The 23,682-nt window shown below is 45.0% G+C and overlaps 1 protein-coding gene across 1 annotated transcript in view; it reads right to left on the minus strand.

Annotated features, from left to right (window-relative positions):
* Positions 1-23,682, minus strand: part of STK11 (serine/threonine kinase 11) — a 90,465-nt gene that overhangs the window by 1,293 nt on the left and 65,490 nt on the right. The window contains exons 8-9 of the mRNA XM_040417567.1: positions 9,107-9,294; positions 7,592-7,794 (exon numbers count right to left, since the gene is read on the minus strand). Of these exons, the coding sequence (XP_040273501.1) occupies positions 7,613-7,794; positions 9,107-9,294 (370 nt within the window). The 3' untranslated portion in view covers positions 7,592-7,612. The remainder of the gene's footprint in view (positions 1-7,591; positions 7,795-9,106; positions 9,295-23,682) is intronic.

The following is a 23,682-nucleotide window of genomic DNA, read 5'->3' on the forward strand; positions in this document are numbered from 1 at the left end:
TATACAATTATTTGCACCGTTTTAATAAAGTAGTGACAAGAATTGTGAAATCAATCGGAAAGAAGACCAGTGTAAAGCATGCGGTACTTTTAAAGGGCATCTGTCAGCAGATTTGTACCTATGAAACTGGCTGACCTGTTACATGTGCAGTTGGCAGCTGAAGACATTTGTGTTGGTCCCATGTTCATATGTGCCCGCACTGCTGAGAAAAATGAATTTTTAATAATTGCAAATGAGCCTCTAGGAGCATCAAGTTACACCTAGAGGCTCTGCTCTCTCTGCAAATGCTGAGCCCTCTCCACTTTGATTGACTTTAGGAGAAGTCAGGGAGAGGTGTGACCATGCTTACAGTGCCTGGCCCTGTCAAAGTGCAGAGGGTGTGGCAGAGGAAGAGACAGCAGAGCCCCTAGGTGTAACGGCAACGCCCCTGTTGCTCCTAGAGACTCATTTGCATATATAAAAACTTACATTTTTCTCAGCAATGTGGGCACATGTGACCAACACAGATGTCTTCACCTGCCAAGTGCACATGCAACAGGTCAGCAGTTTCATAGGTACAAATCTGCTGACAGATGCCCTTTAAGTAAACATGGCTGCCATTGTACTGCATTTCAGCCAACCACCATTTGGAAAATGATTTTACACAATGGCTGACAGCAGACTGTGTCTGCCAAAGATTTGATCAGCCTGGTTGTACAATTAAGTCCGAAACGACATGTTTATTGTATGATCAGATCATTTGCCATTTTAGGCCTCCTGTTCATGACCCTATCTGTTTTTCGGCCCGCAAATCGCAGATCCGCAAAATATAAATGTCCATGTGCATCCCACAATTTAAAAAAAAAAAGCCTATTCTTGTCTGCAAAACGGACAAGAATAGGACAGGGTCTATATATATGCGGCCTGGCTGCACGCCTGCAGACAGAGCAGAGTTGATATCCGCGGAAAAAATGCAGATCGGACACAAACAAAAACAACTGTTGTGTACATGAGGTCTTACTCAAGGAGCAAGGAGTCTGTTTAGTCTGGCACACAACTATATATATCACATATGACCGGTTGCGAACCAGCTCTCCTTTTTCAGCGCGCATTTCTGTCATCCATGGCGTGTTTTATGACTGTGACAACTGCAAAGACCCTTGAAAAACTAAAAGGGGTTGTCTGGTTTAGAAAGCCTATTTTCAAAAACCTTATTAGGAAATTCAGAGTTAATAGGATGGATCACATGGACAGCACAAACCATACCAAAAAACATAGTGCTCATACCATTTGCATCTGTCCCCTCTTTCAATCCCATGGTAAAATAAACTTTCAACTAATGAAGACGTCTTGAAAGGGTTTTTCCCATCTCAACATTTATGGCATATCCACCTCTGGGACCCGCACACATCATTAGGATGAAAGTCTCTGACCCCCATCTCGTGGCTACCGTGGAGAGGTGGTGGCAAGCATGCACAGCTGTGGATATGCCATAAATGTTAAACACACAGAACAGGGACAACCATCATTTGAAACAGGCAAGACTTATATACCAATTTTTTAGAAGACAACTAAAGAACATAAAAGAATATCCATCTGAATAAACAAAAGAGGCAGCAAAGATGGCTGAAGCAGTAGCGTGTACAACATCTTAAGAGGTCTTTGCACACGACCATATTGTGTACAAGTTGATTAGGTGCAATTGTGGCTTATCAACTCACGCATGACCACGTTTGATGGTCTGTGTCTGCCAAGTCTGTTTGATGTGACTTCAATTACAATTTTATTGCTATATTGAGGAGTAGTTGACGCATTTGTTTTTCTTCAAGGCCAGTAGTGACTAGTTGTCTGATACCGCGTACAATCTGATGATTTATTCCTGACTGTACTGTAGTGCAATGCAGTAAAGCAGTTTTAGCATTTCACGGTAAAAACACTGTTGAACCAGAACGTCACATTGCAGTCAAAGCAATGAGTAGGTGCTGTATTACTGAAGTACACGTGCGGATTTACTTTCTAGCAGTGCCTCTCTGGGGTAAAGTACAGTTCTATGTGTATTTGACTACCGTCTACGTGTGCTAGGATGAGCTGCAAGATCTCCTTTTTTTGCACTTGTTACGTTCTATATTTTTATTGGGGGGGTGTTGATGTTTTGGCGCTTTTGAATTATTAGTTTTCCATAGAATTATGGTCTAAAGTTATAAAGAAGGCACAAACTACTTAGGGCTGTTTCACACGAGCGGATGCCGTGCGTGACATCCGCTCCGTGAATGACAGCCAAGACCCGATGCAGACTGCAGAGGCACGGAGCATTAACATGACTGATAATGCTCCGTGCCTCTCTGTGATCTCTTTACTACGAAATCACGGTGACAACTTTATCTCACTCTGATTTCGTAGTAAAGAGATCACAGAGAGGCTCGGAGCATTATCAATCATGTTAATGCTCCGTGCTTCTGCAGTCTGCATCGGGTCTTGGCTGTCATTCACGGAGCGGATGTCACGCACGGCATCCGCTGTTGTGAAACAGCCCTTAAAGGGAGTCTGTCACCAGGAAATTCACTGTTAAACCAGGCACAATACCTTTTAGGGCTAGCTCAGCTGAAAGTAATGATACCAGAGAACCCTTGCTTCATTCTGGAGAAAAAGCACTTCTAAGCCATAATCAATTGAGCAGTTAAGTGCACCTAGGGTGGACCCAAACCGCTATGTGCACTCTTGCTCCTCCTGCTTCCTCTGCCAGCTCTCTTTCTTCCTGGTGGCCAGGTGAACTGACTATGCAGGAACCTGGCTGGCCCTGTCAATCAGGGAGAGGGAAAGGCTGGCAGAAGAAGCAGGAGGAGCAAGGGTGGCCTTTGATACACCTAAAGGGGTTGTCCGGGTTCAGAGATGAACCCAGACATATCCCCAGTTTCACCACTCCGGCCCCCCTGACATGAGCATCAGAGTATTTCACGTAGAGCAAAGGATTTTTTGTTTATATTATTACACTGCTACATGGAGGCATCCGCCTAGCAGTGTTCCCGGCTCTAATGGGCGGGCTTTAGCGCTGCCCTAGCCTAAAAAAGCCCGCCCATTAGTGCCGGAGACGTCACTGGGCTCACTGCTAGACGAAAGCCTCCGCCTAGCAGCCCCCATGGAGAGCCTGGTATGTCACCGGATCTCCTAAAAATTCCTCTCTCCTGTGTGATCCAGCACAGGGCAAAGGAGAGCATTTGAGCATGAAATGCTCATGTTAGAGGGGCTGGGGATATGTCCGGGTTCAGCTCTGAACCCGGACAACCCCTTTAACTGTTTGTTTGCATGTGAATTCACCACTTAATGGCTGCCGATATGGGTTTCTATGGCAGTCATTACTGGGCTTTATTTTAGGCCGCTGTGGAAATACGGTGGCCTAGAATAAATGCTACACAGGTCTACAGTGCAGCAGAGAGAGGGGACTTGGCTTTCACATGAGAGCCAGACTCCTGCTCTAACAGCCTGGACTGGCAGAAGTGCCGATCCGGGTCCTTTAGGCTGAGTTCACACGGACGTTGCGGGAACATGCATGTTATAAGGGAAAATAATAATGATCGGGTCTCCATCCCGATCGTCTCCTAGCAACAGTGCGTGAAAATTGCACCGCATCCGCACTTCCTTGCGGATGCTTGCGATTTTCACGCAGCCCCATTCACTTATATGGGGCATGCGTTGCGTGGAAAACGCACAATATAGAGCATGCTGCGATTTTCACGGAACGCATAAGTGATGCGTGAAAATCACAGCTCATGTGCACAGCCCCATAGAAATGAATGGGTCCAGATTCACCTCCCGCATTGCACCCGTGCGGAATACTCGCCCGTGTGAACTCAGCCTTAACCCTTTAGATGTCAATAGTGACCAGAGCATCTAAGTGATTTCAAGAGAGGAAGCTCCCTCTGTCTCTCATTGCCATCCCGTGAATGACATTGATGTCTTCATGAAGGCACCAGGCTTGCCTTATATGCACATCAGGCTGCGCCCCGATGGTGTCTGTAAGTATAGCAGTGACAGGATAATACTCTGTACTGCATAAGCAGCGTTATATAAGCAATCAGATCGCCTGTTGAAGTCCCCTTGAAGGACTAGTAAATGGTTAAAAAAAAAAAAAAAGTAAAAGTTTTATTTAAAAAAAAAAATTTCACTTTTTAACTATAAAAAAAAGTTTTTTTTATGAAAAATAAAAACCCCTCGAATTAGGACTCGACCGTGATCAGCCAAGGAAATGCGGTCTCTGCATCTGCCAGATCTCCCGGGCTGACCTCGGCTCCCATGAACTGACTTTATCATAGTGTTTCATAGTCAATTCATATCCGATTGCGGATCTACTGTTCTGAACTTTCCCCGGCCCATCATGATTGTGTGCATGAGTTCTTATCACGCAATTTATCTTGCACAGTGAACGCCGTACAAAAAGTATTATACAAAGTATTATTATTAGTGTTTTATTTCCATTCCTCCCCCAGAAAGCATTAATAAAAAGTTATGTGTACCCTAAATTAGTGACATTAAAAACTTGTCTCTGGTGCAAAGTAAAACTGGCTTGGTTGCCCATAGAAACCAGATTCCACTGTCATTTTTCAGAGCTCCTTTGGAAAATGAGAGGTTCGACCCGATGGGTTGTTATGAGCAACTAAGCCAGTTTTCCTTTGTACCAGTTTTGATAAATCTCCCCCCTGTGCCTGGATTAACACTGAAATTCCTGGTAACAGACTCAGACTCCCTTTAGGAGAAACACTAAAAGTAGAAGTGAATGATACAAGTAATCAGCAGATAATCTTAACAATCCGTGAAATAACTAAAATTTCAGAGGTCTTGGAAAATCTTCCGCTGATATGTGTCAATTTTGGCAGGGGGATGATGGGATGATCGGCAGCCCCATAGAAATGAATTGAGTGCGCATGCGCAGTGCGCCCTCTGTTCATTTCCCCACTCTGTTCTCATTGTAGGTGCGGGTCCCAGTGGTGGGACCCGCACCTATCACACAATGGGGGTATATCCTAGCGATATGTCCCCATCGTCTGAGATGGGAAAACCCCTTTAATGCATTACCAGCAGCGTGCAGTAAAAGTACAGTCTGATACCAGCAGCATTGACTGGACAGAGTAAGACACACCCACTAATGGTAACGCCCAGAAATAACTTTACTGCAGACTGCTGGAAATGTATTTGTAAATTTCTAGCAGGAATAATACAGGAATGGCACAACAAAGAGTCATAAGAATAGATGCTCCAGAATTGTTATTACATGGTGAATGCAAGTACTTCCTAAAACTGACATCTCAGGAGAGGCGGCAGATCCTCCTTAATAAAAAATGCAACAGGGCACTTCCAAATAATGCTTCACTTTTATTTTATGAAATCCTTATTTAAATACCCCATCTTGCAAAAGGATAAAATCTGCAAAGGAAAAAGTCTGCATGTGGACTTGGTGCAAGCCAAGTCCAAAACTTTAAACATGTAATCCACAGAGGAGAATCATGTGTGATCACAAGCAGTGTGACGTTTTGGGGTTCGCTCATTCCTCAAGCACTTGTCTTGCAGCTTTGGACTCTGTTGACATGTGGACTTTTTCCTATGTGGATTTATGCTTTTCTAATGAGGGATATTCAAAGAAGGATTAATTAGGGTACTTTCACATGCGGCAGGACGGACCCGACAGGCTGGTCACCATGTCGGATCCGTCCTTCCGCTATTTCGCCATGCCAACGGACCGCCGCTCCGTCCGGCGCAGCACGGCAAAAGCCGCCGGACTAAAAAGTCGGACATGCAGGACTTTAGTCCGGCGGCTTCTGCTATGCTGCGCCGGAGCTCCGCCTCGTCCCCATTATAGTCAATGGGGACGGAGCGGCGGTCCGGCGGCATGGCGAAATAGCGGAAGGACGGATCCGACATGGTGACCAGCCTGTCGGATCCGTCCAGCCGCAAGTGTGAAAGTAGCCTTACATAAGCGATGTAATGGTTGGAAAAGTCCTGTTGCATTTTCTAGGGGTTTTATGTACATGAGTAAAGGTAATCTTGGTTGCTGGTGTTCTGATTTATTTGTGAAAGGAAACTATACTTCCCTGCTCCCCAACTCTTGGTTCTGGCTGTGTGGGTCTTGTGCTGACTTCTCTACTCTTTCGTAGAAATAAAAATGCAGGAACAGCACACAACGGTCCTTACTTCTAACCGGAAGATGCAACAGCCCCGCACCAGCCGTGGATCCAGTAAGCCAGAAAATATGTAGAAATCAAACAGCGGTGGCAGCATCTCCCATTAATGGGAGATTCTGCCACCGCTGTTTGATTTCTTCACTACTCTTTCGGTCCACCCATGTAAACTTCTTGAATGGATGGGGTCACGTGCACTGCGGCAGCTAAGGCTCCTTTCACACAAGCGAGTTTTCCACGTGGGTGCAATGCGTGACGTGAACGTATAGCACCCGCACTGAATCCTGACCCATTCATTTCAATGGGTCTTTGTACATGACAAGTTCCCAGGCAGCACATGAGGCCAGTTATTGGCTACAGCTGTGTATGTGACCCCAGCCGTGCAGGAAGTTTACTAGAAGGGACGGAAGTGGCAGGGAGCTGGAACTAAGTGACGGGGAGCAGGTAAGTATAGGTCCCTTCACAGGACTCGCTGGCTGGGGTGGAAGTACCCCTTCAATACAGGACAGTGAAGAGGAGGAGAAGAAGGGTGGGATGGCTGATCTAGAACACAGAGAATTCAGTCTTTTATACCATTATCAGTTTTAATTGTGATGGGAAGGAAGAGACTAGGAAAGAACATGCTGTGATTTTGGTTTTATTGATTTTTTTTGCATTTTCTATGTTTAGAGTGCCTTTAATGGTTGCCTCAGGCACACACAAGGGCATGCTCCACTTATCTAGAAACAATAAAGCACAGCAACCATGTGGGCAGAATCAGATCAAGGAACTGGACATACAGTCAACGCAGAATAAAATATAGGGTGGAGGTTAGGCTAGAAACGGACAGTGATTGCAGACTGAGACCGGGAATGTGCGCTTCAGATAGATCAGAGGAAAGGGAGAATGGAGAGAAACATCACATGAAATTGCACTGGATGCAGAAAGTGAGAGATAGCGAGAGAGGATGGGAAAGAACCCACGTCAGAGGAGACCTGCTGTCATTGGCAAAGCCTATGACTCATTCACTGCAGGATATGAATGAAGACACCTCTTTATTCAGCCCTCATTATCTCTCCCAATATCTCTCAATTCTCCTGCCGCCCACACGCTGTCTCTGCGTTGGGGCACAGAATGTAACCCTCCCCCACACTGTGGATCTACTTGAACAGTAAGGTGATACCATCATCAAGTGCACATTAACTCGTAAGCCATTCAAGGGGCGTATATAGGAAGGGCCACATTACAATGGGGGTAATCTCATCTGTGCTAGACTGAGAGAATGCAAATGAATATTAACCATTATATGATGTGCCAGTATGGAAACCTGTACATTTTTGTGACCATGTTTTCTTGTCGTGTTCTGAATGGGATACACATAAAATAACCAAAACCATGACAGAAGTAGATTATGTAATGTCTCCTTATTTTAAGGCATCCTTTCACTCTGGAAAATACAATACCTTGCAGCGTAGACTCCTCGGTCACTGTTGTTTGCAGGCTGACAATTTACGTACTTTGCCCCCTGATGTGCTAGCCTTGCGCTGGGATGCAGAGCTCACTCTCCTTTCTGACTTTAGCTGGTTCTCTGTGCCATTCATACATAGCTGTTTAGTAGGTCCAGTGGCCTGTGTCTGTGCAAACATGTCCTCTTCAGGTACCTGCCCTAATTTGGGAGGAAAATGGAGCTCAAAATAAACTTTCATACACAGGTCACATACAACATGAGGAGACCCAAGCAGGCATTGCAGCAACAATGTAAGACATTCAGTTCAGTTTCCTAAATTGTACTGGAGGAGTTTAGCTAACTGATGTCGGAATGCCTTCATTTATATATGGCTTCCACTAGAAACTAGAATCTCATTGAGGCTGAAGTCCGGAATGTCCTATGTGATAAAAACAGCATGACAAAAAACTTCATACCCTCTAGAAGATGACAACTATAGCAACATGAAATCTGGGTCATCTTCACCTTGGTATCAAGGTTGGTTTACATTGCCCGATATTGGGGCCAATTATCAGGAACTAATTTTCCGATGAACAATTCTGCTCCAGAATCTGTCCATCAAAAGGTGCTGCAGGTCACCCGATGAACGGGCGAAACGCTCGTTCATCGGGTGAAACAATCGTTCGTGCAGACACCCAAATGATCTTTTCTGGCCAGAAACAATGCAGGTGGATGAGGAGGACAGATATCAGTAGCCATCACTTGTACTCATAACTGTGGAGGTGATTGCTACATGTAAATGTAGCGCTTCACCGCCAATGATGAGCTGGCGATTGTCAGGAAGAAGGCGTTGCTTGTCGCCCCTGTGTAAATCCAGCATTAGATCACGGTCATAATGAAAACAGAAGTATGCATTTACTGTCCAGCAATTTCCTAAAAAGCATGGGAAATATCTGACACTCACCATTACAGAAGTTGGCAACAGCACCGAACTAGCAGATTGTTCCTGCAAATCTGGATTTTCCTGGGCCAAAAATGGATGGCACTTATGCAAGCCCCACCCATAAATGGGCAGTCGTACTCAATTTGGGGGTTTTACTGGGAAAAGTCTATTTGTCCCTAATTTACCAACTGCAGTGTTGGTAAGTATGCACTGCCAGTACCATAAATTACTGGGGATATCCAGTAATCAATATTGGTGACCTATCTTTAGGATGGGTCAACAATATGAGATCGGCGGGGGTCAAACGCCCAGGACCCCCACTGGTCAGCTGTTAGAAGAGGCCGGCACTCCATGAGCGCTGCATCCTCTTCCTAGGCCATGAGACATCACTGTACATCGGTCACATGGCCTAGTTGCAGCACAGCCCCATTGAAGTGAAAGGGGCTGAGCTGCGATACCCAGCACAGCCACTATGCTATGTATGGCGCTGTGCTTGGAGCCGACTGCACTCATCTGTCATCATTATCCATTCCTGAATAACCTCTTTAACAGTGGCAATATAAACCAGTGTGAGTCTGCATGCTCTACCTGGAACTGTAAAGTCTTGAGTATAGATTATTTCATCCTCCAAGTCACAAAGATCTTCATCCTCACTATACCCGTGTAGATCCTCCAGGTAAGGCACAACTGTCAGGCTTCTCCAGCGGTCCTTGGTTTCTGAGCTAGGGGGAATGGGTACAAGACGATCCAACTGCGGGTGCTTCTTGCGGAACCAGCTGCAAGAAAGTGGAAAATGTTGGAAATTAGGATTTTAGTGAGATAAAAAAAAAAAGTCATATTAAGTCCGCAAGACCAATTAAAACTTTCTTTAATTTCTTAGACCACAAAATGACTCTTAGCAGGACCTTAAGGCTTCAATCACATTTCCATAATGAGATCCGGCAGGCTGTTCTGGCACAATGCAGCCTGCCATATCCTCTACTTCACTGCCAGATCCACATTGAATGCAATATATAAATGCTGAGTCTCGGCCAGACAAAATCAGTTTTTTGTCTGGCCGACAGCTGGCATTTGCACCGGATCTCCGAAACAGAGATGTGAACGCCGCCTTACCACCATGCCTACCAGTATATTGCATGATTCCATGCTATTAGTAGCCTTTTTACATGGGAGTAGGAGTGGGACTATTATCGAGGATGAACGTTCATACAAACGCTGGTTCCCAATAATTGTCCCCTGTAAAGGTGCAGCTGATCACCCGATGAAAGGGTGATCTCATCTTTTAATCAACATTTGCAGGCAGCACATTTAAAACCGGGATGCGTGGCTGACAAACAATGAATCTGTATGGAGATGAATGATTGCTTCCCCTATACAGAAGCAATGATTTTTCCATGCAACTGCAGCTGAACAAGTGGGCAATTATCGGGAACAGGGAGTTTGCTCCTGATCATTGCATTAAGTATCAATTAGGGTCCTTAGTTTTGATATCATTTGACAAAAATATTCATGCATACCTTTCATTAGGGAGTACGATTCTTTTTTTTTAAAGTTTCCCTTTAATCACTGACACCTTGGCCACTTTGACTAATGGTCTATGGCCATCTATTTTACATCAATGTCTTGCATTTGCATGTTTTCTGACCCCTATTTTTATTCAACCATCCTTCGTTCGCCTTTCACTAACTCTATTTCTAGGCCTCACTGTCTTCCTTTAGTAAGCAGCCCCAGTGTTTAATATCTATCCCTCGCCACAATAATAAACTAGTGGCTGCTGACCTCATTCACATGGTCCTTTTGTAGGTGTGGAGTAGCCAGCTCTAGACATTCCCGTTTCTCGTTACTGCTCATTTTGTCTCTGATGGAGTGCAGCACATACAGAGAGGTGACCCAGTTGCTGTGGCAACCAGCTGAGGATGAGGGGGGTGCGCGGTTACTCTGCACATCCCTCCACACTCGGTGGATGAGTCACACAGTGTCTTATAAGCACTCTGCCACCAAGGGGGAAGAAAACCATAGATAGCGGGAGGGTGAAGGCTTCACAAAAAGGTGGGGTGTGGAGAGAAGCTAGGGACAGGAGAGCGGAGAGAGATGTGGTGAAAGAGATGGCATATGGCGAATATAAGAAACTCCTGAAGAGGAAAAAGAATATACAATAGAAGAGAGAGAGAACACAGAGTAATTAGCTAGCAGAAAATGGCGTATAAGAGGCAGCCCAAGCTGTTGTGATATACCAAGAACGACAGTGCCTGCAAGCACAGCAGGCAGAAATCCTGGCAAGGAGGAGTCAGGGGAAACTAGAGGGAGAATTTAGAGCCGCGGGCGCATGTAACACCTAGCGGTGGAAGCAATTATGTAAAATCATCACTGACCCACATGCTGTAATTACAGGACTGTAATAAAAGAAAATGTATATATTGTATTATACCTACGCAACTGTGCGCATCTGTTGTCAAATGGAAAAAACGGAGGAGAGGTCACCAAGGCACGGTGCGGATGAGCATCTCCCCCACAGTTAGAGGTAGGACATGACAATATCTCTTTCTATTGGTTCTGCTACTACTACTACTATGGGCTGATGTCCACCTTCACAGCTGAAGAAAAAAGGCCCATTTTAGTAACAGGTTGGACATCAGGGGCACAAGCAGAAATGATAGGGCCCCATAGCAAATTTCCTAATGAGCCCACCCTTCCCCCCCAAATGAATGCTTGTTAATGTGGACAATTTTTGACTTTCGGCTTTCTTTTTTTTAGTCTGCATTGCAATCATTTGCACCAAACCCCCCCCCCCCCCCTCCCTCGGTTTAGAGAATAGAAAATGAGAAAATAAATATTTTCTACTTAATAAAATTTCCCTGGTAGTTTAATGATATGGTGGGGTCAATGTCAGTAACATAAAGAGTCTAGGGTAGAGAGGGTTAATAGTTTACAGTCAGCTCCTGTGCCATCTTTTGACCATTGAAGCAAACAGCAATGGCGCATGTGGTGACCATGATGGGACATAACCATACACATTACTAGTTACAGTGTACAATACAGTACCCACTGTGTAGTCCTCCTCTTCTTATTGGTCTGACCCCTCCCACTGGTGACATCATCAAAGGGTCTTTAAAAGTTTTTTTAATACTGATGATCTGTCGTCGAGGTAGGTCATCAGTATCTGATCAGTGGGGGTCTTACACCCAAGACCGTTGCCAATCAGCTGTTTGAGAAGGCAGTGGCGCTAGTAATAGTGCTGCGACCTTCTCTCTGCTTTTCCTAGACCAGCGACGACGCGTTCACCGTCCTTTTCATGAGCTTAACAATCGTTCATTCTCCTCTCTTGCCTGCACGAATCACCTGGATCGATGTCGGGCAGGGGGAGGGGGAGGGAGAGAGGGAGGGAGGGACAGAGAGACAGAGACAGAGACAGAGAGAGAGAGAGAGAGAGAGAGAGAGAGAGAACAGTGCAACTGCACACCTCTTTTACTGATCCAGCAAAGTGCTGTATAAGAACTCTGCTGGATCATTAAAGAGGTTGTCCCACAAAAAATATTCAGCAGTTTTCAAACCAGCACCTGGATCTGAATACTTTTGTAACTGCATGTAATAAAAAATGTATTATAGGTACTGAGTTATTCAATGAAATCTGTATAGCGCCACCTGCTGTTTGCTCTTTTTCTAATTTCTCACTCCTGCTCACAGAGATGAAATATGCTTAATTCCATCCTTCAACGGTCACAAGCTGCAGTAGAAAGGACACACCTCTGAGAACAGACATGCCCCATAAGTTTGGAGTGCCGGGAATTTTCTACCTCATAACTTTGGGATATTCCCCATCACTGAGCACTAAAAGTGTATCCATAAGTGGAGTGCTAGCCATTTGATCGCAATGCCCCATAAGCTGAGTAGTACTGCAGATATTTTTTATTTTCCTCCCCCGCTGTCAGCTCTGAGAGCTGCATTAAAATACATGCATGTGCACACAAGCCCTTTCTATTATGTTAGAATAGCACAGCAGTCCAGACTCTGTATTTCAGTGCAGCTTTGAGTGCTGACAGCAGGGGAAGCAAGGGCATTAGGAAAAAAAAAAAAAAAAAAGTGATCTGGACTCCTTATCGGAAGTACTACACATGTATTACTGTAGACTTAGAGCTGGCAAAGGCCACTGAGCCAAAAAGCACACCAAATGTGAAGAAAAATACCTTAAAAGGGGTTGTCTTATCACAAGAACATATGCCCTATCCATAGCGGGCATGGGACCAAGCCTCTTCCAGTCCAGCAGGAAACAGAAGTGGCCGAGAAGAGGGCCGGGGTTGTAGACAGCAATTTGATCTACAACCAATTATGGCCACAAAACACACTAAAGGAGTATTCAGGGCTATTTATTTTACCCCTTTCCAACATGTGCCAAACAGCCCAATAGTTCTTGCAACACGCCGTACGTGTACCAGGCAGGCACAGAAGTTGTGCTTGGTAGATCACGACAGGGGCCTGGCTGTGACTGACAGCCATGCTCCTGCTGGAACGTCAAGGATCGGAGATAACTCCGATGCAAGCCATTCAACCCCTTTGATGTGGTGGTCAATGCGGACTACCGCCTCTAAGGGGTTTACAGAGGGAGAGAGCTCATTCTCTCACCTCATCGCTTTCTTACGATGCGACTGCAGTGTGCAGATGGTTGCTATGGCAGCCAAAAGCCTTACTAAGGCCTCCGGGTCTGCCAGCTACAGAAGCATTTAAAGCTCTGGCACATGCATAGTCTGACAGGGTTAGTGTCAGTGTAAGGGCTTGTTCACGCGACCGTGCTGTATTTTGCGGTCCGCAAATTGAGGACCCGCAAAACACGGATGCCGTCTGTGTGCCTTCCGCAATTTGTGGAACGGAACAGGAGGCCCATTATAGAGATGCCTATTCTTGTCCACAAAACAGACAAGAATAGGACAAGTCTCATAATTTTTGCGAGGTCACGGAACAGAGCAACGAATGCGGACAGCACATGGAGTGCTGTCCGCATCTTTTGTGGACCCATTCAAATGAATGGTTCCGTACACGGAATGCAAAAACGGCCCGTATACGGAAAGCAAAAAACGTTTGTGTGAACAAGCCCTAAAACGGACAGGTTCAATGCATTACAATAAAGTATGCATTGTAATGCATTCTACCAGCGATCATGCCATCAACCAATCAGTTCCACCTTTCATTCTTGACAGCTTCTTTGGAAAATGAAATGAGGAATCTGATTGGTTGCTATGGGCAACTAAGCCAGTTCTACTTTACACCAGTTTGATAAATGACCCCACAAGCGGTTTAGAAAAAAATAAAATAAAAAGTCCAAGTAAAAAGCATTTTGCCATTGTAAAATTATTTTATTTTTAAAAGGACATATTCGGCATGCCACATCTGTAACGACATGCGAATATCATATGATCTATTCTGTCAGGTAAATGTCAAATTTATAAAAAATAAATTTAAAAAAAACATGCCAGAACAGCCCCTTTTTTAGTCACTTCGCAAAAAAACATATGAAGTGATCAAAATGTTGTATGTACCCCAAAATGGTACTAATGAAAACGTCAAGTCCTCCCGCAAAAAACAAGCCCTCAGACAAGACCATTGACAGAAAGATAAAAACAATATGGCTCTCAGAAAATTGCAAAAAATTTTTTGAAAAAAATGCATTGTAAAAGTAGTAAAAATGACAAAAAAATAAAAATAAACAAAAATAAATAAATAAATTGTGGTGAAGTCTTCCGGTTCTACCCCCCAGAGATGTAGGAGCAAAGTGCAAGATGCTCCCTTGTAGTTATAGTATATATAGTTCTTCTCTCTCCCCTGCAATCCTGACACCAACACCTCCAGTGGGTGGCATGGCAATTCCTTACCTGAGAGGGCATCTTATGGATCATTTTGTTATCAAAAAGGGGTCTAACTTAGCTTCTTCCCATCACCACTCTAGATAATCAAAGACACCCAAGATGGCACTGCCTACCCAAATCAGTATGGCAAAGCTCCAAGGCGGTCCTCCATGTGGATTCCAAAATGTCGGAAGTGGGCGGTTAACAATATGTTCCCTTAAATTATAAAAACTGGAGATTTCATTCGCCAAACAATTAACACTAGACATCCAAGACACTTTGGCCAAGACTGTGATGTCCACCCTACAGTGCATGCAGCGTGACGTGCAAGAATATTGAACACCGAGAACAATGTGGAATATGCCAGCACCAAAATACATGACATCCTAAAAGATAATCGAAAGTTATGGAACAAGGTCAATGACTTAAAAAAAAATGATCCTGCCCAAACAATCTCCGGCGGAAGATACGAAAGAACTGTACCTGCTAATATCACCGCTGCACGGTCTACAAATAATCACGGCACTCAGCTGATGTCATCATCCCCCAGCGCATGCGAGCTAACAGAACATAATACCTGAGGTAAGATCGCTCTAAGCCGAGTGACACGTGGGATGCCACGGCCGGCATGAGTCAGATCCCTCAGCAGCTAACTGAGTCAGTGCGTATAAACTTATGTGGATAAAAGAAATGGGAGATTGCCGAAATATATGAATGAATGCAGCGAAAATATTAATAATAATACTCTAGGCTGGAAGTAAACTGAAAGTAAGAAGGATTTTGGACATAAATTAATTTTATTGTGAATATCCCATATTTTACTGATTATATATATATATATATATATATATATATATATATATATATATATATATATATATATTACACATATACACTGCTCAAAAAAATAAAGGGATCACAAAAATAACACATCCTAGATCTGAGTTAATTATATTTTCTTCTGAAATATTTTGTTCTTTACATAGTTGAATGTGCTGACAACAAAATCACACAAAAATAAAAAAATGGAAATCAAATTTTTCAACCCATGGAGGTCTGGATTTGAAGTCACACTCAAAATTAAAGTGGAAAAACACACTACAGGCTGATCCAACTTTGATGTAATGTCCTTAAAACAAGTCAAAATAAGGCTCAGTAGTGTGTGTGGCCTCCACGTGCCTGTATGACCTCCCTACAACGCCTGTGCATGCTCCTGATGAGGTGGCGGACGGTCTCCTGAGGGATCTCTTCCCAGACCTGGACTAAAGCATCTGCCAACTCCTGGACAGTCTGTGGTGCAACGTGACGTTGGTGGATAGAGCGAGACATGATGTCCCAGATGTGCTCAATTGGATTCAGGTCTGGGGAACGGGCGGGCCAGTCCATAGCATCAATGCCTTCATCTTGCAGGAACTGCTGACACACTCCAGCCACATGAGGTCTAGCATGGTCTTGCATTAGGAGGAACCCAGGACCAACCGCACCAGCATATGGTCTCACAAGGGGTCTGAGGATCTCATCTCGGTACCTAATGGCAGTCAGGCTACCTCTGGCGAGCACATGGAGGGCTGTGCGGCCCTCCAAAGAAATGCCACCCCACACCATTACTGACCCAATGCCAAACCGGTCATGCTGGAGGATGTTGCCGGCAGCAGAACGTTCTCCACGGCGTCTCCAGACGGTCACGTCTGTCACATGTGCTCAGTGTGAACCTGCTTTCATCTGTGAAGAGCACAGGGCGCCAGTGGCGAATTTGCCAATCTTGGTGTTCTCTGGCAAATGCCAAACGTCCTGCACGGTGTTGGGCTGTAAGCACAACCCCCACCTGTGGACGTCGGGCCCTCATATCACCCTCATGGAGTCCGTTTCTGACCGTTTGAGCAGACACATGCACATTTGTGGCCTGCTGGAGGTCATTTTGCAGGGCTCTGGCAGTGCTCCTCCTGTTCCTCCTTGCACAAAGGCGGAGGTAGCGGTCCTGCTGCTGGGTTGTTGCCCTCCTACGGCCTCCTCCACGTCTCCTGATGTACTGGCCTGTCTCCTGGTAGCGCCTCCATGCTCTGGACACTATGCTGACAGACACAGCAAACCTTCTTGCCACAGCTCGCATTGATGTGCCATCCTGGATAAGCTGCACTACCTGAGCCACTTGTGTGGGTTGTAGACTCCGTCTCATGCTACCACTAGAGTGAAAGCACCGCCAGCATTCAAAAGTGACCAAAACATCAGCCAGGAAGCATAGGAACTGAGAAGTGGTCTGTGGTCACCACCTGCAGAACCACTCCGTTATTGGGGGTGTCTTGCTAATTGCCTATAATTTCCACTTGTTGTCTATCCCATTTGCACAACAGCATGTGAAATTGATTGTCACTCAGTGTTGCTTCCTAAGTGGACAGTTTGATTTCACAGAAGAGTGATTGACTTGGAGTTACATTGTGTTGTTTAAGTGTTCCCTTTATTTTTTTGAGCAGTGTATATATATAGCAGAGGAATTATCTAAATGGTCGTTATAGTTTTCTTTTAGTTAACGGTGGGAGAGTGATTTTCCTATGTAGATCTTATATTATATTAGTCCTTGGCTATTATGTGGGGGATAGAGGATAAGATTCTTTGACTTTAATTGACCATCATATAGATTAAAGATGTCATTATCTTTCTCTTTTACTAGTATGCTCTTCTTTTTTTTTTTATCTTATGTAGGGAACTGTGGAGAGGGGAGAAATTGGTCCAGACCCTGCTAATACATTGGTTATTACTAGTATTAAGTGAAGTGAAGCATTCAAAGCGGAATTCAGTAGGAAAATTTAGACTTGTAAACAAAGCCAAATTTCCTCACGCTTCATGGTAACTAGCATGGTAATCTTGCTGAAAATAACGCGAGACTTGCTTTACCTCACGTCTAGGACATTGCACTTCCGTTATGTACAAATACATTATATAAATTACTCTTTCAAAATCTCAATAACGAAGCAGAGTTCAGCTTCGGATTTTAAAACAGTAATTTATGCGCATAATCGAAGAATAACGTCATAGACGCGAGAGGAAGCAAGTCTTGCGTTATTTGCAGCAAGATTTTCAAAGCCTCAGCAGAGCCCATACATTTTAGCGCACTATGGAGGACATATTGCAATGAAAGTTTTCAAACAAATCAGGTTCGGATAGAGCAATCTGAATCCAATTCGCTCAACATTAGTGGTAACTAATCAGGTTTTCCTAAAATGGCAGCTGCACGTGTTATAAAACGAAAGTAAGAAGCCCGGGAATGCCAGATAACCCATAATGCCGTGCAGATAGGCATCCCCTGTGATGTAACAGCCCTATAAAACCCTCATTCAGTGCGGTTGCTGCCATTTCACTGTGAGCTGAGCATAGGGAGAGATGTGGCAAGCACTCTTGCTCTAGTTACTGACAGCGTTGCTGAAAACGGTTTTAAAATGGAATAGTGGAGAGGTAGAGTGCGGGGAGATCGTGGGGAGAGTTATTTGAGACTGTAGGGAGAGAGCATAGGGAGACAACAAGACTGCAGGTTGAGTGTAATCGCTATGTGCAATACGTTCTGAGATAATGTTATTTTAGTGATACAGGTAGTGTGCCTAAGTATTAACCCTTTCGCTACCAGCACCATACATGTACAGCACTGGAGTGACAGGCAAACATTGCGCCCGCTGCACGTGCGAGCGGGCCCCATCTTTGCCTGTCGCTCCAGCGTAGTACATGTAAGGTGTTGGTAGCGAAAGGGTTACTACGTACATGGCCGGCAGGTCTCTGCTGTTTCAATAATGCTGATCGCGGTAATTAAAGCCTTTAGATGCAGTGATCAAGAGTGTTACCGGCAACCCCTGCAAACAATGGGAATGCCGATAATTGGTTTGAATGTGCTCAGCATTGCTGAAGAGGTTGAGAACATTGAAACTTAAAATTCTTATTTTGGCCACCGGGTCGCAGGCCAACATAAGAAATGAGCAATTCTCAGTAATAAGTCCTATTTAAAAATCCATGATTCTTCAAAATAAAAAAATTAAAAATGCATTTTATATGCTCATATATGAGCTTCAAAATCATTACAATTTTTTTTTTTTAAGACATATAAAAGTTTAAGACATCCCCCTTTCCGTATAATAAAATAATAAATACCTAAATAACAAAAAATAAAAACATCATGAGTATCACCACGACCGAAAACGCCCGTACTATTAAAATATAAAAAAAATTCCAATACGGTGAATGGCGTAACGAAAAAAAGGGTCAAAATAGCCAATCTGAAATTTTTTCGTTGCTGGTCTTACCAAATTTTTTTTATAAAATGTGATCAAAAAGTCACACACACTCCAAAATGGTATCAGTAAAAATTACAGATTGTCCTGCAAAAAATGAGCCCCCACATAGCTCAGTAGATATAACAATAAAAAAAGTTATGGGGGTCAGAATAAGGTGGGAGCATGCACATAAGCCAGCAGGGTGGAAGGGTGCCTGTAAGACAGCAGGGTCGAAGCAGTGGGAGATCTGTAGCCAAACACGCGACAGGTACACCCATCAACTTCAATGTCGTCTATTGTTCCTGATGCTCCTCCTTCTCCTCGTCACTTGTTTCAGCAGCAATTGATCACCGAGGCGATTGCAAAAAGACAACAGTATGCGTGCACTCATCCAACGGCGCAAAGCTGAATGTGCAACTTGGCCAGGTAACGGAAATGCCGCCTCTGCGTTGTAATTGTGGGATTTCTGCACCAATGTCCTCCTCTTCCTCCACCTTATCCTCACCCTCCCTTCTAGGCACAGTTCACAGTGGTCCTCTATCATATCATCTATGCAAAACTAGGCATTGTAACGTGGTTCTGTTCCTAGTCAGCCTTGGCGAACTGAGCCACATCAGGGAGGAACTGCTCGGCGTCATCAATAAAGAAAGCAAACACTGGCTGTCTCCTCGCCAACTGGAGATAGGAGTGTCACGACCATGGTTATGGTCGTGACTCCTGATCCGCATGCGGTTGCCTGCGGTTTGGTTTTTGTCAATCACATGGTGAGGGCGGCTGAATTGTTGCCTCACATGTGGTTGCCGCTGGCAACATGTTTGTGCTTGACAGCTTGCTGCAATCTGCATGCGGTTACACCTGGCAACCTGTCTTTGTAGGTGTGCCGTTTTGTATGTCTGGTGTGCACAGGGTTTTAGTTATCTGTGCACTTTCTCCTTTAAGTGGCTGTTTTCCCTTGCCTGGTCTAGGAAGGGTTAACTCCCTTCTGTGTGTGTGAACACTGGGTGTGTCTGCGTGGGTGTGGCTACTTGGGCCTATTTAGCCTCTGCTGAGAGCAGTAGTCAGAGGGGTACTTCAGCCATGGTCTGCTGGAGTCATCATCCTACTTTTATACCACCTGCCAGTGAGGGCCACCCTTGTGGTCATAAGCAAATGTTGTTATGTGATGTTAAGTTTATGTGTATGTGGTGTCTGTTATTAGTGCAGCTATGGTTCTGGCTTCCTGTGTGTTTATGTGTGCTGTGTCCTTTTATGTCTGTGTGTGGACTTCAGCACTTGTGTCCAGGGATCCAGTCAGTGTGTCTGTGGCAGGTAGGGGTGGAAGTCTTTCACTCTCCTGCCATATCCATAGTCTGTTTATGTTTATATCCCCTTGCAGCCCGGCCAGTTTAGACTCCTGTTTCTCCGCATCCAGGAGGAACAGGTGGTCTACCCAGCTCCTAGTTCAGGGATCGGCGGAGGGTGACTAGGGATCCGAGGTTCCTGAGCACGAGCCCTCCTACATTCAAGGTCGGCTCATGCAGCTAGGAGTTAGGGTCAGATTAGGGATGCAATAGGAGGTGACCTGCTCCCTTATTCTGTTGTCCTGGCCGAGCAGCGACTAACATCTCGTGGCATCGCACGGCTGAGGGTTTTCCCCATCCTCAGCCGTGACAAGGAGCCATGGTTACTGAGAATGGGAGCAACATTTTGTCTGCGCTGCATCAGGGAGGACTGACTCATGTGCCCTGCATGGCGCACATCTTCAATTTCGTTGTCAACCGTTTCCTCAAGTCTTCCACTGAACTGCAAGAGCTGTTAAAAATGTCCATGCACTTCAGCTAGTCTTACAGTGGAAAACACGCCCTCCTTGAGCTGCAAAGGCAAAATGCTCTTCCACAATATCGCCAGATGTGCGACATTTCCACTTGTTGGAACTCAGCAGACGAGCAGAGGAAGACGTCAACGATTTCTTAATGCAGCAGCTAGGCAAGTCTACTTCTCGGTGTAACTTCCATGTTGGCCAGTGGCAGCTTATGCGTGTCATGTGCCATTTGCTCAGGCCTTTTGAAAATGCCACTTTATTTGTCAGTCAGCAGAACTACAGGATGAAGGATGTCATTCCACTCCTTCACATCCTGGAAGGAATGCTGAGAAATATAATTGATGAAGGGACAGAAGACATGGCGCCTACATCTCACGGCCACCCAAGCTTTGAGGAGGACATAAACGCCTAGGAATTTTATACACAACTAGGTGGTTTATCTGCCCAAGTGACAAGAGAGGAGCAGGAGGAGCTGGAGGGCGATGATGAAGACAATAAAGATGACCCCGACAGATTGTGGCAGTATGAAGTAGAGATGGAGGCAAGGAGGCCCTCAGAGTCCCTTGTGCAAATGGCCAGAAGCATGCTTTCTTGTTTGTGTAGTGACAGCCGCATTGTCAGGATTCAGCAGAGGTAAAAAAACAAAACAAAAAAAAAAAAAAACGGAATTAGTACTTACCGGTAATTCAGTTTCCATGAGATCATCACGACGACATACAAGGAGATTGACCCCTGACCTCTGTAGGGGGCAGGAACAGAGAAAGGATTAAATTCCCCCCTCTCACCACCAACACCAGTGTTTTCAAAATCATACAGAGTAAACAAGAAGGTGGCGAGAAGGAAAAAGATTAATGAATGAAGATATTACGTCATACCTTCTGGGGGCCTCCAGAAAAAAAAAATGGGAGGGAATAACGTGCCGTCGTGATGATCTCATGGAAACTGAATTACCGGTAAGTACTAATCCCGGTTTTTCCATATCATCATCACGACGGCATACAAGGAGATATACAAAATATATATCAAGGGGGGGCAACCGCCTGAAGGACTTTACGCCCAAAAGACAGATCAGAAGCCCCGGAAAGGTCGAGTCTATAATGTTTGACAAAAGGTATGGACGCTGGCCCATGTGGCCGCTTTACAGATGTCATCAAGGGAGGCACCCGCCCTCTCGGCCTGAGAGGATGACATAGCTCTGGTTGAATGAGCCCTCAGGTTAACAGGACATGGAAGGTTCTGGATCTCATAGCATAGGGATATAGCGTTTTTGATCCATCTGGCCAGAGAGGATCTGGAAGCTTTCTGGCCTTTGTTTTTTCCCGCGAACAGGACTAAGAGATTGTCGGATTTTCTAAAATCTTTGGTAGCTTCGATGTAATTTAATACGGAGCGTCTAACATCTAAGGAGTGGAAGCTTAACTCTTTGCCATTTGAAGGATTTTGACAGAAAGAAGGTAAAATGATCTCTTGGCTGCGATGGAAGCTGGACACAACCTTGGGAAGGAAACCTGGATCCAGTCTGAGAATTATCCTATCGTCTAAGATACGAAGATAAGGTTCTCTGAGGGATAGCGCTTGTATCTCCCCCAGTCTACGGGCGGATGTTATCGCAATCAGGAAAGCTGTTTTTAGTGATAAATGTTTAATTGAGCAGTCCGTTATAGGCTAAAAGGGAGGTAGCATCAGTCCTAAGAGTACGACGTTGAGGTCCCAGGAGGGGACTCGTGATTTGATAGTTGGACGAAGTCTAGAGGCTGCTCTCATAAATCTTCGAATCCAGCGGTGGCCTGCAATATCTTGATAAAAAAAAGCAGCGAAGAGCGGATATTTGGACTTTGAGGGTGGAAGGTCTCAGTCCTAAGTCTAATCCCTGCTGTAAAAAGTCCAGAATTTTCTGGATGTTGGTTTTTTTAAAATTTGGAGCCACGTCCCCTGACCAGGAACAGAACTTCTTTAATATTTTTAAATAAATTGCTGAGGTCACCTTCTTCCTAGAGGCTTTTAGAGTATTGATTACTTTGTCCGACAATCCCTGTCTTTTCAGGAGCTGGGTCTCAGGATCCAGGCAAACATTTTTAGGAACTGTGGATTGGGGTGTAGGACTGGACCCTGACGCAGAAGGTCCTTCCTGATGGGAAGAGGCCAAGGTTCCCGGATGGAGAGTTTCTTGAAAGAAGAGAACCAGCCTCTTTTTGGCCAGAACGGGGCTATTAAAATTAGTGTAGTTCTGTCCTGATGTAACTTCTGGATTACCTTTGGAATCAATGGGAGTGCAGGGAAGGTGTAACAGAGGCTCCAATGCCATCTTGTGGTGAATGCATCCAAGGCCCAAGGGTTGTCCCTGGGGTTTAGGGAGCAAAATACTTCCGCCTTCGAATTTTCCCTTGAGGCGAAGAGATCCACTTCTGGATTTCCCCATTTGTCCACCACCATCTGGAATGTGTCTTCGTTCAGGGACCATTCGGTTTGGTCTAGTCTGTGGCGACGGAGGAAGTCTGCTTCTTGGTTTAATACACCTTTGAGGTGAACTGCTGAGATGGAGCTCACCTTTTGCTCTGCCCAGGTGAAGATTTGGGATCATAGTGACTGAAGAGTCGCTGACCGTGTCCCACCCTGATGTGAGAGATAAGCGATGGATGTCGTGTTGTCTGAGAGGATCTTCACATGGTGACCCTGAAGAATCCTCTCCGTCACTTTTAGGGTCTCCTAGACTGCCCTCAGTTCCCTGTAATTTGATGATTGTGACTTGATTGGGGCCAGGTTCCCTGAAACAGATTGTCTCCTACCTTTGCGCCCCGGCCTGAAAGACTTGCATCTGTGACGACTTGAATGTAAGGGATCTTCTGCCACGGTGTCCCCTTGGACAGGTTTGAGGAGAATTTCCACCAATCTAGGGACTTCTTTACTGGAATTAGGATAGTCACCTTGCGGTCTAGCAAGGATTGTCGTTTGTCCCAGACCCCCAGGATCCAGTTTTGTAAAGGGTCTGAAATGATTCTGACTCCAGGGTACTGCTGGGATGCATGAGGTTAGGAGACCCAACAGGCTCATTGCATCTCTTATTGAGCATGTTGTTTTCCTCTGGAATGTTCTGATTTTCTGTTGCAGAGCTGAAATCTTGTCTGGGGGAAGAAAGGTAGCCTGGGCCTGGGAGTCTAGGATCATTCCTAAAAAGAGTATCCTTGTAGAAGGCGAAAGGACAGACTTGTTTCTGTTTACCATCCATCCCAGTCTGTCTAGTGTTGACAGAAGGGTGTCTAAGTATAGTCT

The sequence above is a fragment of the Bufo bufo genome, chromosome 2 (genome assembly GCF_905171765.1).
Source record: "Bufo bufo chromosome 2, aBufBuf1.1, whole genome shotgun sequence".
Classification (NCBI taxonomy): domain Eukaryota; kingdom Metazoa; phylum Chordata; class Amphibia; order Anura; family Bufonidae; genus Bufo; species Bufo bufo.